The sequence below is a fragment of the Jaculus jaculus genome, chromosome 12 (assembly GCF_020740685.1).
Source record: "Jaculus jaculus isolate mJacJac1 chromosome 12, mJacJac1.mat.Y.cur, whole genome shotgun sequence".
Classification (NCBI taxonomy): Eukaryota; Metazoa; Chordata; class Mammalia; order Rodentia; family Dipodidae; genus Jaculus; species Jaculus jaculus.
Window position 1 is genome coordinate 42,720,526 of NC_059113.1, and position 17,021 is coordinate 42,737,546.

Consider the following 17,021-nt stretch of genomic DNA (forward strand, 5'->3'; position numbering starts at 1 on the left):
CTGCCAACTTTCTCCCCCTTTGCTACACACCTGAGCCAGACCCTGTACCAACACTATGTCCTGAATGTGGGTTGAACAAATCTGAATATCTCAAATCTAAAATGCTCCAAAATTCAAAACTTTAAGGAGTAACATGATGCCACAGTGTAAAATGCTGCACTTGACCTATGTGACAGGCCATAGTCAAAACACAGAAGCAAAAGGAGGAGATGTTGTGTAAAAGTTCTGTAGACTGTACATAAAAGGCATGCTTAGACTATAAGTGTTTCATGTTTAGACTTGAGCCTCAATCCCAAGGCATCTCATGTATAAGCAAATATCCAAAAGTCTAAAATAATGTGAAATCCACAACCCTCCTGTCCCAAACATTTCAGAAAAGTGATACTCAGCCTGGACCATGGCTAGATGCCTCCTGTTTCCTTCCAGCTCTTCCCTAACCTTCCCACTCCAAAACTGGTAGGCAAATTCGATCAGTAATGAGCAGGTCAGGGAGCAGGAATCCCTCGAGAGTGGGATTTGTAAGAGGCCTCAGGCCCAGGAATCAAGACCCGTACCTATTTTCTCAGGATTGAGAATGTGTTATGGTTCAAGATGAGGGTTCAAGAAGCATGGGCTACAATGTGCTTTCAGATATCTCTGGAACACATACTCAGGTAGCCAGAACCTTTTTAATCATCTACATGTGTGGAATTTTCCATAATAGATTTTTATAGAACAAAAATATATAGAAAAATAAGGAAACACACGAATAAGAAGTTTAGTTCTGGCTCCACCCAGGAGAAAGTCACTTTTGAGAATGTGATACTCAATGGCTGAAACTCATTTCTGAGCACATGAATGAGGCACCACACACATTGAACAAATGTATATGTCACAATACTCATTGAACAAATGAATGAAACACCAGACACAGTAAACAAATGAATGAAGTACTACTACACATGGCTCTCTTATTGACTTCTGTGTCACCATGTTTTAAACTTCCTCTCATATAAGTCCGTTATTTCTGGAACATCAGCTTCAGTAGCCTTGTAGTATTCTATCATATGAATATCAAGGCTCTTTCAGACCACTCTCTTTCTTTTTGTAATATGGCAGCAGCTCCAGATTGGCTATCAGATCAAAACCTTTAATGCTAGCTTCCAGAACATGCTGAATGTCTCACAGATAATTGGCTCTGAATATGGTACTTTTTTTTTTAATTCCTTGGGATCAAACTCATTACTGCACTGATGCTAAGCAGGTACTTTTCCAATAAGCAACATTCCCATCTCTCAAATAATTGGTTTTGAGGCTAGCTGATCCAGTCACTGGAGTCTGGGGAAGAAAGTCATAGAGGAAGAAAGCTATTGGAACAAGTTGATGTTTCTCTTCCCCTGGGAATGATTATTGGATTGTGATGGTCAAGGGTGCCCATGGGCCACTATAGGCATACCTGGAGGAATTAGAGATACAGTCCTGCTTGTCAGTCACTTGGTCCTGAGCATATCTGGAAGGCCTCATATCCTGTAACCATCTGAATTTACTAGATAAAACCTCAAGAGCATGAATATCCTATTGAAGTACATACATCCCTAAGGTATAGCAATGGATCTCTTACCTCTACTATCCTATGGGACATCCAGGACACATTTGCCCCTCACCCTTGACCATTTTCCCCAGGCACAGCACATAAGTACTAGTCACAGTTCTCTTTAAGCAAAGCATGGAAGAATGGGCCCAACCAGCAAACTAGCAAGGATTTGTGTTTCAAGGATGTAGTATAAGGTGCTCTGTGCAGATGCTTGACAGAGAAACTGAACAGGTGAGAGGAATCGGCTGTCTATAAGTCATACAACACTTCATGGACAAGATCTGGGAAGGAGGGCACCGCCATAGGTCCCCAGCATGATAGCCCACTGACACCCAAGCAACTAAGCCTGATAAGCCAATCATGACATGGGTCAGAAGAGCCAGGAAGTGCACTGTGCAAGCTCTGAGGTGACTTCTGAAACAAAGCCTGGCAAGGGAAACAACAGAGATAAAGGGGCCTAGTGGGAAGAAAATGTTCTGTATTGTAGAAAAGGGGGCAGAAAGAATGTCAGGGACAGAGAATGGGGAGGAGTGCTATGGAATACTGTCTTCCAGACATGATATGACCATTGCATTCATGACCTCACAGCAACTATTGCTACCTGCAAAAGACTTATACAATAGTGGGCAATCTACATTCTGTCATGGATGATAGAGGAGGACATAAGGCCCCCACCCCTCCCTGAGGGATCAGTTAAGGATTGTTAGGGAAGTAGAAAATATTTTCTGCAGTGATCGAGCCACTGGTAAGTGTCACATGCTCTGATAAGTAATCCCCCACTCATGCTTATGCAGGCAACTGTAATTAAATTCAGTGGGTCTCACAGAAATGAAGAAAAAAAACAACATCAAAATAAGAGAAGTGGTTCAGTAGTAAGGCAATAGAGAGGAAGATGAGAGATGGTAATTGGAGTATATTATGATTAAAGTAGATTACATAGGTGTATAAAAAATTGCCAATAAAAATCCATTTTCACAAAAGAGGACATGAAAGTATGAGGAGAATTAGGAAGAAGGAGTTTAGTGAGAGGGGATAAGAGAGAGAAATGGGTGAACAGGATCAAAATACATTATATACATATATGAAATTATCAATAAGATGAGACATTTTTTAAATTAAAAAAGGAGTTCCAATGGCTGAGAAGATAGCCAAGTGGTTAGAGGCACTTGCTTGTAAAGCCTGCCAGCCCAAGTTCAATTCCTAAGCCACCCAATAGGCCAGATGCAAAATGTTGCATAAGCATCTGGTGTTCATTTGCAGTGGCAAGAGGCAATACACACACATCCACATGTGCTAATAATTGCTTTTTAAAAAATTAAGAAGAGTCTTAGTTGACTCCCTAGTGGTTCTGAGGACCATATGAGCTAGAATCTGCAAAGCTCTTATTTCCAGAATTGGCTGTACTCACACCAGATGAGGAATGCAGGAGAACAGGGAAGAACTATGAGGAAGGTCTAGGGTGTGGAGGGCTGGAGGCTGATTTTTCTCTCTGCATTCTTTGACAACTATCTGCCCAGTCTAAATCTAGAAGCAGTCACAATTTGTCAAATCTTTGAATGCATAAAACCATACTATTTTAGCCATTTGAAATTCTCTACCAAATAAACCACACGTATGTTAGAATGTCTTTGTGGGCTGGAGCTGAGACTTCATACCTCACACCAATGCCTGAGAGGAGCATCCTCACAGCCAGCATCTGCTGGTCATTGTATGTCCTCATGAGCTGGGAATGAAGCCAGTGAGGGGAAACTTTAGCCCATGGGTGTGTCCACATGGTCCACACAAAGCTCAGCCCCCAGCAGAGGGGCACAAAGGTGGGGCTGGCCACAGCTCAGTAGAGGCACCAGTGTTCCTGATTTTGCTTTAACTGACCAGGCCCTGATTTGTTCTGTGTCCCACAGTTCTTGGCAAGATCAGGAGTGCTGTAGGGAGTGCCCAGCTGCTCATGTCCCAGAAGTTCCAGCAGTTTTATTGGCTCTGCCAGCAGAACATGGTAAGTGGACCTGTTTCCATCCATCGAGTCATCTGAAGCGGGCCCAGCTCACACCCTCACGGTGTTCTCATTGGCAGAGGTACCTATCCACAAGGAGACACAAGTGAGTTCACACAGAGCGATGCCTAGTCCAGTTCTGAAAACCCAAACTTACACCCCTAGATAACTACACTTCAGCTCATGGTTTCCATATGCTCAGCCCTAGCCACTCACACCCCACCTCTGGGGTTCCACCCTTCTGGCCATAGGAATCCACACCCAAGCTCCAGGGACTCACCCCACATCACCTGGTTTAATTCTGAGCTGAGGCCAAGGCTGTGAGAGGTATGAAGGCAGGGTGGAGCTGGGAGTGTGGCTGTGCTTCTGCTACTGGACTTTTTCCCAGAAACCTTCAGATAAGGAGCTGACAAGAAAATTCCTATGATAACCAAGGTCACATGTAAAGAAAATGATATGAGGGATGTTGAATAAAGATACTAAACAATACCATGTAAAGGGATCAAGAAAAGATGAAGTTATTTCACCTTTTCATATTTTTACAATCAGGATGGAAATGAAGGTACCCTGAATGAGATTTGTGAATACAATTGGTATTGATCCTGGGCCTTCCTGGCTAAGGAAAAGAAAGCCCATGCACATGTATATACATACGTACCTGTATGTTGGCATGTACTCATGTTCGTATCCATAATTACATGCTGATTTACAGATATTAGTATGGTATATACCCATTTACATACACATGCACGCACACAAAAATGCTTCTTTGTGTGACTAAGAAAGTGTGCACATCATTCCATGAGAAACAGCTGAACTGTATCCATGGTTCTTTATAGGCAATTTTACAATCAAGGAACTGATTTTTTTCCCACATTTTTGGTGAAGAGGGTAAGCCTCTGGGCCTGTCACAGCAAGGACAGCAGGTGTTCTGACTGCTTTGTGTTACTCGTCACCTTATACGGAGACACTGAACATCCAGGAAGTCCATCCACAGGTGTAGGCACCCTGGAGCCACAGATCTATGTCACCTGTGGCATGAAGCCTCATGGACATTTTAAAGGGGAGCAGGAAAGTTGTGCAACCCTGGAAGAAAGGTGAAGCTGGACAAGTGTTTGCCTGCCATGTGCACGATCAGTGTTGTTGCCTTTCCCTCAGTATTATCTTTGCACTGTGTTTGAGGGGACTGGTTTGACCACTACAGAACTCTGTATGCTTTGCAGTTGAAGTCAGGTTAGACCAGCAGCTCGCAGTGACTCACAGTCCAGACCATTCTGCACAGGAGCAAAATTCATGAGCCTGGTGAAGTCCTCGCTTTGCCTCTACCAGAAGTGGCTAATTTGACCCTGAAATGATCCATCCTGATATCTTTGGTGCCTTTTGAACATCTGACTTGGCTATGTCCTTTGCATTGTTTCTTTGTTTCTCTTTAGGATTGGTACCAGTGTGCTCTGAAACACTTGTTGGGGAAAGATGATAGGAAATACTTGCTGGAAATAGAGCAGATGCTTTGCCCCTCAAGCTGGTGGTTGCTAGGCCCACTGCTAAGTGAGGGAGGGAAGTTTTAGACAAGTTAAGTTTTAAGAATGACTCTTGACTCTGGCAGACCTTGGCAGTTGTCTTCAAAGGGAATGCATTTGTATGTGCATAATGCGCCCTCTAGTGGTGTAAAGAAAGAATGGGCTCAAACAGAGCTGAGTGCTGCTCAGGATCCCGCTTTGGGTGAGGAAATAAGGGGGCACATAATGCCAGCTCATCCTAGTCCTTTGACCCTCTGGCCTTTGCTGGTGGCACATGAGGCCATATGGGCACACGTGAAAAGTGAATGGTGCCTAGTAGGGGTTGTTTTGATTGGATATCAATTCAGGTTAAGGGAACTTGAAGCCAAACTTGAGTTCATGTCCTCCTACTTAATGTGAACTACTGATGAGTCAGCAGAAAGTTGCTCATTTTAAGCAAATTCTGAAAAATGATTGTATAAGGCTACAATCTGACCCATCCTCGCCTAGAACCAAGGCAACCACACACAACTGTCATTCTGCTGTCAGGGTAGGGCCTGATGGGACCAGGTACTGTGTAGGGATAGAATGCATTTTGTTGTCATAGCCAGCTCATGAGTGGCTGGGCAACACCCCTCAGACAGATAAGCTGGGGACTTATCTGTGAGATCTTTCTATTCCCTCAGGAGATGGAGGGCAGGGGAGACAGCTCAATGGATAAAGGTGTTTTCTAAAGGTGTGAGAAAGATCTGAGTTCAGTCCCCAGAACCATGTAAAAAGTTGGTTGTAGCCATGCATACCTGTAACCCCAGTGCTAGGGAGGTAGGACAGGAGGATCACTAGGGCTCACTTTTTAGCCAGTCCAGCTGAAAAGTGAGGAACTCCAAGTTCAGCAAAAGATCTTCTCAAGGAAATGGGATAATAGGATAGAAAAGTTACAGAGACGGATGTCCAGTGTTCTTGTCTGGTTTCTGCATGCAGGTGAAGGGGCCATGTGTATCTGCACACACGTATGCATACAACACACACACACATCTCTCATACTATAAACACACCAAAAAAGAGATAGAGAGATTGACTTGCCTCCACAGGGAAGATACTGACTCCACCTTACTTTGTAAGGCATACTTAACCCTCGGAACTGGAGCTAAGAGTCATCAAAACACACAGAAACACCAACACAGCAGACATATACAGCCCTGTCCCTTCTGAATTAGCCTTGGGACACTACTGCTTCTGTGCGCTACCAAGCATTTAAAGGAAGGAACCCAGGGCCTTGTGAATGTTGGGCAAGAGCTGCCCTTAGCATTCCCTGGTCCTTTGCATTCTCAACACAAAACAATGAAAGGGTCTGTTAAGTCTTGAAACTGCTGGCACATTTGTACCAGTGTTCGAATGGGCCAGGCTTTTCCTGTTCTGATTCCTTGAAAGACACATAGGGGGCAAAAAAAAGAACCACTGCAATCTCCCCCATGTGTCCACAGGACCCCAGTGCCATGCCAAGACCAACATCACAAGATCTAGCTGGCTACTGGGACATGTTGCAGCTGTCGGTTGAAGATGTCAGCATGAAGTTCGATGAACTACACCAACTGAAGCTCAATGACTGGAAGATAATAGAGTCACCTGAAAGAAAGGTAGTGAAGCCATGTGGCTCAGCAGCCCTACACACCCCAGTCAAGGGCTAGCCCATACTTAGCAATGCAGGACCAAATTTTATCTCTCTGTGTATCTGTGTTGCACGCACATGTGCAAACAGGCAAGATTGGAGTCCTGTGCTTGTGAATAGCGGTGGTGTTTTCTTTCTATCTCTGGCACATAGAAACCTCAGAGATATCAAATCACTACATCTGTATTCTCACCCAGGGATAAATCCTGTGAATGTTTGAATTCAACCTTTGTTTGGATTGTATTAAGATGATCTCCCACAGAGAAGGGTTTAGGCTGGCTACCATGGCAGGCTTCTCTTCAAATATGCCATGCAGGTGCATACTTGGAGTTAGAGACAAGACGGCATTTAAACCATACTGAGCAGTCTGCATCTTCAGCCACAACAGCCCTTAAGCAGGTTGAAAATTTGCATTAAATCAGAACCTGGCTGTCCATGTCATGGTGGCATCATCTCAGTAACCAACAATCTGAGTCAGTAATATATACACTGACTTTAAACACCCCCTAGAGATGTAATCATAGCCTGATTTTTCCAGGCAAATATTATCAGTTAAAGTTATAGCTGTGTGTGGTGGAGCTTACCTATGATTCTAGAAGTTAGAAAGCTTAGGCATAAGTCTGAGGCCAGCATAGACTACATAGTGTGACTCTGTCTGTTGTAGTTGCCTTCTCATGGCTGAAACAAAACACCCAACCAAAGGCACCATATGGAAAGAAAGGGTTTATTTCCATTTACAAACTCAAGGGAAAGTTTCATCATGCCATGGCAGAGCAGAGACTGGGCATCACATTTTGCCACAGAAGCTGGGAAGCAGCAGGAAGAGTGGGCTGGCTCTTGCAAGGGAATCTTGTGCTATGCTACCCCAAGGCCTGCCCCATGCAACATACCTCCTCCAGCAAAGTTCCACCTCCCAAACTGCCACCACCTGGTGATTGGGTATGAAGTTTAATTACAAACACATGAGGCTATGGGGGACATTTAACATTCAAATGACCACAGTGACTTAAAAATAAAATAAACTTATAAGGGAAATGGATACTTTGGGGAGGTGGTGTTAATATATGAATGCAGATAAACAGAACAATGCCCATCATCAGTATTTACCAAGAAGTCACCACTGGTGCCTAGTGCATGGGCCAGTAGCCAGCAGCACAGATGCCCCTGAGAACAGTGGACAAACTCCTCCTACCAGATACCAGGAGGGGTGTATGATAGCACAAGAGGGCACGCATGGAAGAAAACAGTGAGCCCACATCACCTAGGACTTGGCTTTGCTGTAAAGGAGGATGGTGTCACTGTAAGGAAAACAAAAACCAGAACTCCCTAAATGAGCCCAGATGCCAAGCAAGCAGCCATCCTTCTCATTTGCATTTCTCCATAACCAAAATCAAACACAAGCCCTTCTTTCCAGTCTATACATAAAAAAAAAAAAATCTCAAGTAAAAAATGTGCTTTGCTGGAGATACCACACACCCTAGTGCAGGCAGGAAAACCTACTCCTATTGAGAGCTTCTAGAATCAGGGTTCTAAGCTCTGTGAGGCCCCTGTCTCCCCTCCTCTGCCACAGCCTGATTACATCCCTTGCTAATATGATCCAATATGAGCTCTTGCTAATATCTGCATTTATCACAGGTGCATATTCAGATGCTGCTGGGCGAAAAAGGAAGATATTTGGAAATATATAGTCAATGCAAGGACTGCATCTTTAAATAGTCAAAGCAAGAAGTCAGGAGGTCAAGGGCAGGTTATGGCTCCTGGGCTTTGTAAACTAGGCCAGAGGAATAAGTTCAGATACCAAGATAGCTTCTCACCAGAAATTCCTACTGTTGGGAGCCACTGTGGCCACTGGGCTCAAACCACTTCCATTCTCCCCATGACCAGGTACTGCCTAAGGGAGAAGACACGGGTGAGGTCTGTGTGTTCCCCAATAGCTGGCTATCTGCTGAGGAAGTAAGAGCTCTCCAGATGTCAGGGGTAGGTCCAACTTCATGTTTCAGGAACACTGCATAGCATAGCAGGCAAACCCTTCATCAAACAGTTTTTCAAGCCTTCTACATCATATCTGTTGCAAATTTGTGAAACTTGATTTTATGGAAAGGGCAAATATGTATTTACATGTGACTTATTTGAGATTGTGTTAAAAACCAAAAATACCATATGCACATACTATTAATGTCAATGTGGTTTTAAGCCAATGGTGTAGCTTATCATACAGACAGTATGTGACAGCTTCCATGCTCCTTCAGGCACTTGCCAGCACACAGATGGAACATGTACCTTGGAAAGTGTAGTAAGGAATATGGGTGAAAGCCCCTAGAAACAGTGTCACAGTAAGACAGAGACCAGGGGAAATGTCACGGTGCACAATTCACTTTCTTATGTGTAAGCACTGTCTCAAACTCCTGGGTCTCATTTGAAGAAGTAGTGGTTCAGAAAGTCACATTCTGTGCAAAGAGTAAAGCTATCACTGTGGCATCAATGGCTACAGCAGGCGGCAGAAGAGTGTGCACAGGCCAGGGTTTGGGCTAAACACTGTAGGTTCTCCCTTCTGACCAACCCCACCACCACCTTCGAACCTTCCTTTTATTTCCCATCTGGTCTCCCCACCCCCACCCGACATGTCCCCCTCTCTCTACCCTCCCCCACCCACTACCTCCACCTCCCTTCTGACCTCCCCTTGACAACTCTGTGACTTCTCCTGACCTTCCTCTGACTTGTGATACTTTGCAGGAAGAGAGGAAGGTCCCCCCTCCAATACCAAAGAAGCCCCCCAAAGGGAAATTTCCCATCACAAGGGAAAAATCCCTGGACCTGCCCGACCGACAGCGCCAAGAAGCCAGGCGTAGGCTCCTGGCTGCCAAGCGAGCTGCCTCCTTCCGCCAGAACTCTGCCACGGAGCGGGCGGACAGCATCGAGATCTACATCCCCGAGGCACAGACGCGGCTCTGAGGGCAGGAGGCCTTTGGCGCCTGGTTTTGTTCTTTTTCACAAAATGCTTGTACAGTTTATTGCCTACCTGGTAGCTTCTGTCTCGCCCCTCCACCAGAATTGCCCTGCTGTGTGTTCTCTGCACTGAGGACAGCGGATGCTCTGATGCCTCCACTGGCTGAGCTCATGGCAAGAAGGACTTTTCGCGGATGTAGGCTCTCATGGACAGGTGTGGTGAGCCCTGACTTACCTCCTTGTTCTCAGAGGACCACCGAGCAGCCTCCTGAGATGGAACCCAGCTTACACTTTGTTATTTATATTTTTATAAATTGTGTGATAACTAGAGGTCAGTATAAAAATGACTACAAATGGGTGCATCTCACCACTCCCTTGAGAGGCATCAGACACCCCAAGTGGAAGGTGCTACAACTTGAAGGCCAGCAAAGACAGGCAGACCCATTCCCCTAACCTTTGGTTTCTTCTCCCCAGCCCAGCTGCCCACCACCCCTGTTGTCCTTACCCTCCCCATCACCATGGAAATTAGATTCCTCATGGTGATGGAAGAGAGGGTCTCTCCATACTCCCCCACTATGTCATTGTTTTCCAAAAAGAAAAACAAAGAGGAGATGCAAGGCTGAACTCCCCCCCCACACACACACAAACAAACAAACAAAAATCCAGCATAGCATCTTCTCATTCAAAAGAAAGATAAATGTCCCCACAAGGGAAAGAGATGAACGGGAGCCTCAAAAGGCTGAGAGTCTAAAGAGAAAATTGTCATGAAACAATCATTGTATTTTTATCCCTTTGTGACTTAAAACATTACACATAACATTTTCTTTAAATTTCACTGCTTAAGATATATGTGATTTTTTTATGTGTTGTATACATTCTCAAACTGCTATCAGTTGACTTGCCAGGGTATCCTTAAAAAAAAGTTTGCTTGTTTAAAAATGATAGTTGTGATGCTATAAAAATTATAAGAAATATGAATGTGAGTGGTAAGTATATCTCAGTTAAAATGGTAAAGAAGAAAAAGTAGTTTGCACTTGTATTTTTCCAGAATTCTCTTGTCCTATGCAGTATTGCTGAAGTTAAGACTGTAGTTCTTGCCTGTGTTAGACATAAAAGGGAAAAAAGGTCACACACGGTGATTTCCAGCTGTGGAATTTATGAAAAGTAATTAGTGTTCATGACTCTGAAGGGCACAGAGAAAGGAAAGATCAGCTCCGATTAAGAGGCTTTGGTGTAAATTACATTTACACGCAGTGATCACTGTTCTGTGTGGCTGCCCAGACACCCGCACGGAGCTGTCAGGTTGCCCATGGGTCCTGACCTCAGAGTTTTGTATTCCTCAAGTACAGGCAGGGTTCTACCCCATGCCAGGTCTTCCTTCTTGCTGCTTTAAGGAGCACCGTGTGCTTAGCCATAGGCAGAAAGCTTCCTACAGCCCTGTAGCACTTTGTCCTCTCCCTGTGATTCGCACTTTAAACTGTCCCTGGCCCTCTGCAGCCTGATGGTGTCTCTACATGGGTGCCCCAGCGAGGGCAGCCACGCAGCTGGGGCATTGTTAGGACTACAGTGGCCTTTTCCTCATGGTCCACACATTCCACTACGCATGGGGGGCGCGGGGCACGGTTGATATCACAGCATGTCAAGCTTCAAAGTTTTACTTTTTTAAAGCCGAGTAGTTAAGAATTCCCTGTAAGAAGAAAACCCTGTAAATTGAGCCTCATATATGGTATATATTTTACCAAACAGCCTTAAAATATATTTGGAAGCAAAAATCATACGAATGTATATCCTTGAAAAATGCAAAAAAAAAATCCCTGAAATATTCTTCTATAACTTAACCTTATTTCCCCAGAGTGTTCAAAGCATTTTTTTCTACCTAAATAAATATGTAAAGCCTGACTAGTGTACAATAATGATGCTTCCTCCTATACTACACTGTGTTAAAAAGCAAGTGTATTTGTAAGCATTTGAGACTTTGATGTATCATTTAAGAGGAATGAGTATTTAAAAGTAACCACAGAGAAGCCGGGCATGGTGGCGCACGCCTTTAATCCCAGCAGTCGGGTGGCAGAGGTAGGAGGATTGCCGCGAGTTCGAGGCCAACCTGAGACTCCATAGTGAATTCCAGGTCAGCCTGTGCTAGAGTGAGACCCTACCTCGAAAAAACAGACAAAAAAAAAGTAGCCACAGACAAACAGAATTGGCATACAACCCTAGATAAAGCAAATAGAGAATACATATGGCCCCTCAGCCTGCTCACACACATCTCTTGGCAGCTGATGCATTGTATTTCATTTCCTCTAACTTACACAAAATACATGAAGTAAACTGTAGTATTAGACAATTATTATTTGTCTTAGATCACAGATTCTATGAACCCAACTTGAACAACGTATTAGCTGGATTTGGGTTGTTTATGTTTCGTGAACTCATTTTTCATCTGACAGTCCTCAAAAACTCTTGGCATAGCTGAGCAAATTAGCCTGCCCTGAGTTGCACAGTGGCCCTGATCTAAAGTGAAGAATGTGCCCCTGTCTGTTTCCCTAGTTCCAAAGATGAGTCAATGGCAGACCAAACTCCTGCTCTCAGTCTGATGGAGTGTTAACTTGTCTTGTGTTCCCTCATAAGTGCAATGCCTTCAGTTGTCCTGCAGGTGGCACGCTGTTGAAGAATGAGAAGATAAGCCATGTTTACACATCATCCATGCAAAGAAAAACGACATTGTTCATGGCATGTGTGCCACTCCCTCAAGCCTGTTCAGTTTCTTTCATAAGGTTCATGCTGTCGAACTCTTGTGGTTCTCTCATCGCATCTAAAATGTAATTTTAATGAAAGACTGAGGAGATCTTACAGTGTGGTTGAAAATAAATGCGCACAGCTCAGAGAACATTGTTGTGAAAGTCAGTGGTCTGTGTAACTGCACACCTGTGCTCCTAAAGAAGCTGCCAGCAACCAAAGAGAGGGGAGCTGCCACCATTCAGAATTTCTCCTTCACACCATCAAGCTGGTGTGGACATTGTTGTGCTGAGCTTTGGTTGACGCCTGGAAGAGAAAGAAGCCCAACATGCAAGACAAGGAAGGGAGAGGTAGCTGGTGAACAAGAGAGTGTTTTCCCTCAGCACCACCCATGTTGCTGTAATGTGTGATGGGAAGCCAGATGTGACTAGAATGATTGCCACCATATTTATTTTATCATCATCCCAGAATGATAAAGAGAGTATGCAACTATTGTATACCAAAAAAACTATACTTTTGTTTAAAAGGACATGTGTACATTTTCACCTCCAAAACATTCCTGAAGGCTTTGAGCATTTAATGGAAAGTGTATTGTCAGGAAAAAATACAAATTACAACTAAGGCTGCCTCTTTAAAAACACACACACAATCAGTACCCTGTAAAATAGAGGGACTATCTCCCAACTGGCTCTTCTGGAACTAGTCATATTGTGACTAGAAAGCCGGGCATGGTGGTGCATGCCTTTAATCCCAGTACTCGGGAGGCAGAGGTAGGAGGATCGCCATGAGTTCATCAAGGCCAACCTGATACTACAGAGTGAATTCCAGGTCAGCCTGGGCTAGAGTGAGACCCTACCTCAAAAAACAAAATGTGTGTGTGTGTGTGTGTGTGTGTGTATGGTTAGAAGATGACCCTGAAGCCCACAAATGCATGGTTTTGATTGTCTCTCAGGTGCCTCTGTTTGCCCTGCCTTCATTTTTGCCTTTTATTAGTATATTGAGCAACAAGCACTGTCTCCACCACTTTAATTAAGCCTGCTGCCTCTATGCGTTTGCTCCAGCTTGCTGCTCCTCTATATCTGCACCTGAGATGTAATTCTCTGGAAAGTACCATGATATTTTGGACATATGGTCCAAGTGCCTGTGGCAGTTGTAGAACTCATAGCCTTAGGAACAGCTGTCCAGATTGGGCCAAGCTATATATTCATTCGTTCATTTATTGAAACAAGTTCTCACTATGTAGTACAGGCTGGCTTTGAATTTTCAGTCCTCCTTCCTCAGCTTTCTGAGTGCTGGAATGACAGGCATGTGCCATGACACTTAGCTTTGTGACAAACATTATGACAAGTGGTGGGAAAGTAGGAGAGAGGACTTCTGTCCTGCTCCATGGAGCTTTTGCAAACTGGTAGTAGTGCAATCAGATTCAAGCCAGAACTTCTGTGGACTGGAGAACCCAGAAGCAGAAGCCCTTTCAGCAGGACACAGGCCAGGGTCCAGTGCTTTCTACCATCTGTGTCTGTCAGCCTTGTTCAGAGTCCTGGTATGAGCCTCTGGATGCCCAAGGGTACCAAAACTACTGAGTCAGATGGGCTCAGTCTGGTGGGGTAGCAGAAATGTAACATTGGTGACAGAGGAATCCCCTTGAACCTTGGAGAGACAGCAGGAATCACTTGAGAACACGTCCCTAGCACAGACAAAACTCACTGTCAGTTGTGGGAGAGCACCTACACACTGCACTTGTCTGCAGTCCTGAAACCTGCTGCACAGACACACCTCCTCTGACTCCTAGGAATGCTGACATTTTATGCACATTCATCTCAGCCATGGGCTTCTCCAACCTTGCTCTTTTCACTTTTCTTGCTGCAAATTTAACATATTGCTACCTTCTTAGTTAGTCTGTCAGTTTTTTGTGATTTTTAAATTATCCTCCTTGGAAGTCCGGAGGGTTTTACTTTTAATTTCTATCTACTCATCTGCTTATACTTATTAGTAAGTTCGGGTCAAATAGGAGGTTCTAAAACTTGAAGCAGAAAAACTACAAGCTTAAAAGATCAAGTATGCGATAATTTCTAATTAGCAATATCTTACTCCGCTCCATCTCACCCTATTATACCACATGTCGCAAGCATAACATGTTTGTGGTGAGGTGTGCCCTCATGGCAAGAGGTTCACGTGCCACCTGTAGTGAGTGGGGAGGTGTGGCAGGCTTGAGGAGTGAGCATAGCACTCTGGCAAAGGCCCCGTTTGTTTCATGCTAGATGCCCTCAGCACAAGGCATTTGGAATGGGAATGGGACTGTGCCAGGAACCTCAAGGTGCTTAGTTAAGCCTTACTCATGAAAGAACAGCAACCTGTTTTCACTCAATTCTCTATTTCCCCATTGGCAATGTGGCTTTAGTGGTCTTGCCCTGTCATCCCCCTCCCTACACACAGGTAGACATAGGCAGTACAGACAGTGTACCATTGAGGGTTATATGTCCTTACCCTTCCCTGAGTTCCATGACCCTGCTCTGTGCAGAATGCCAGCAGAGCTAGGCAAGGCATGGGCATCATTAAGACCATCAGGTCTGCCAGAGGTAGAGGCAGAGAAATTTGCTTTGGGGTCTTGTCTTGGCTAGGCAGGAAGTTGAGATGAATGTGCAATGGGTGTGAAAACAGAGAATGGTAGCCTGAGGCGTCCTCCTTTCTTTTTGACTTTGACTTCAATGTGTAGAAGATTCAAGAACAGTAACAACACCAAAAATAATCAGATGATGTTTCACCATCATATAAGCTCAGCTGCCTCTGAGACAAAATGAGCAAGAAGGCTAACTCAACATTAAAATGATAAAAGAAGAGGGAAGCATGTGTGTGGGGAGAGCACCAGAATGAAGTCAGACATGCAGCTGGAGTCACTGCAGGTGTGGGGTCTCAACCAAGCCCCAGTTTGCATCGCTATCCTCCTGCAGTCCGCATGTGAAGACAGGTGTTCTGAGCAAGAGCCTTTCCATTCTCTCCACACTGAACAAGGCCATGGTTTTGTGAGTTGCCATCCTAACCCTGGCATTTTTATCCACTCTTAAGAGAAGTTATTTCAAGTTTCAGTCTAAACACTTGACAGATGGCTTCTTTGTTGAGGAAATGTTAGTTACCTACTATAAAACTACTACTTTTTTAAAGTTTTTTTTTTTTTAATATATACACACAAACCAAGGTAACAGAGGTTTACCTCCCACTTTCTTAGATTTTAGGAGAATCTTCATCATTGGTGCTTATTCTGAACCTGGAAATTTGAGCTCCATGCTTCTGTGTGCACAATGCAGAGGTAGGATTTGTGTGCATGTGTATCTTAAAGCAGCCCGTGTTCTCCACAGGAGGCTGGTTCAGTACATGTCTGCAAATGTGAGGAAGGAAGCCAAAGTCAGTTTGGGAACCTTACAGAAGCCCCTTGCCCATCCAATTTACCCCTAACTTACCATGACCTAGCCCTAGCCATCTAGATAGTTTGGTTATTCACTCTCAAAAGGGCTCCGCATGAATGTCTCCCTTACTCTACTTTCAAATCAGTTGGTTTGCTGCTGCATTCAGGAAGGTTTCCCTTAACAAGCAGAGAGAACTGAGCTACTTGTGATCTTGTTTCCAAGCGAGAAGCCACTTCCCTCTGGCCAAGTTCTCCTTCATAGAGTCACAACCCTCCACCTACCCCACCCCCATACTATGTGCCAAAATACCCAGGTGTGGCCTAAGGACTAAGTTAAATGCCTCCTACAGGAATTCAAGGAATATTAGAGCAGGAGACTAGCATTTAGTTAAAGTTTAAAAGTATATAAATATATATAAATAAATATACATATGAAATCATATCAACAAAGATGGACAGCGTGCCAAATATCCAACACCTGTACAGAACTAAACTATTTTATGTAATTCTCTTTCTCATGCTTTTATGGTTCTTTTGATAAATTAAATTTACTAGCATGCGGGACCCTAAGCTGAATGTACAGTATGCTCCTCATACAACTGTTTCTTGCTTCTTGTTAATAACTTCCTGTCAGAATGTTGCTCATTATTTTAAGGCATTTTTAAACGGTTGCTTTTTTTGGAGTTTTCTTTCTTCCATGACTTTTTTTTCACTCTTAGAAGACTATAAGAAAAATATGCTCACCATTTTTCCCAAGCTATTCAGCAACAATGCCTCTTCTATTTGATTTCTGCACTACTGGTGTTCACCTTCTGTAAATAATTCTGCAATTAAATTTTTTGAGAAAAGAAATGTTTATTTTTATTGGAGTGCATTATTTATGTTAATCTCATCAAAGCATAGAACAAAGATTTTAATTTGAGAAAAAAATTAAACTCTTTCTCCATTATAGATATAATTGTTAAAAATATCCTTGATTTCTTCATGAAGAAGAAATGGCATTCCTTAAGACTATAGATTTAATACATACACAAAAAAGGCATAGATTAACATGAGCTTGAGGCTATTGCTGAAGTAGTTAATTAATGGGGGAGGGGCTTTGAACTCTAGTGAAAACAGACACAGGTCAAATGGCTACATGGTTATGTACACACTGCCTGAACTTGGAGCTGGTGGTATAATGTCCAGGCCTTGATGAAGAGTGGGAG

The 17,021-nt window shown here is 43.8% G+C and overlaps 1 protein-coding gene across 4 annotated transcripts in view; it reads left to right on the plus strand.

Moving 5' to 3' along the window:
• Positions 1-15,579, plus strand: part of Dlgap2 (DLG associated protein 2) — an 802,536-nt gene extending 786,957 nt beyond the window's left edge. For all 4 annotated transcript variants that reach the window (XM_045131440.1, XM_045131441.1, XM_045131442.1 and 1 more), the window contains 4 exons: positions 3,475-3,566; positions 6,547-6,699; positions 8,616-8,708; positions 9,465-15,579. In XM_045131440.1, coding sequence (XP_044987375.1) covers positions 3,475-3,566; positions 6,547-6,699; positions 8,616-8,708; positions 9,465-9,683 — 557 coding nt within the window. In that variant the 3' untranslated portion in view covers positions 9,684-15,579. The remainder of the gene's footprint in view (positions 1-3,474; positions 3,567-6,546; positions 6,700-8,615; positions 8,709-9,464) is intronic.
• Positions 15,580-17,021: the final 1,442 nt, after the last annotated feature.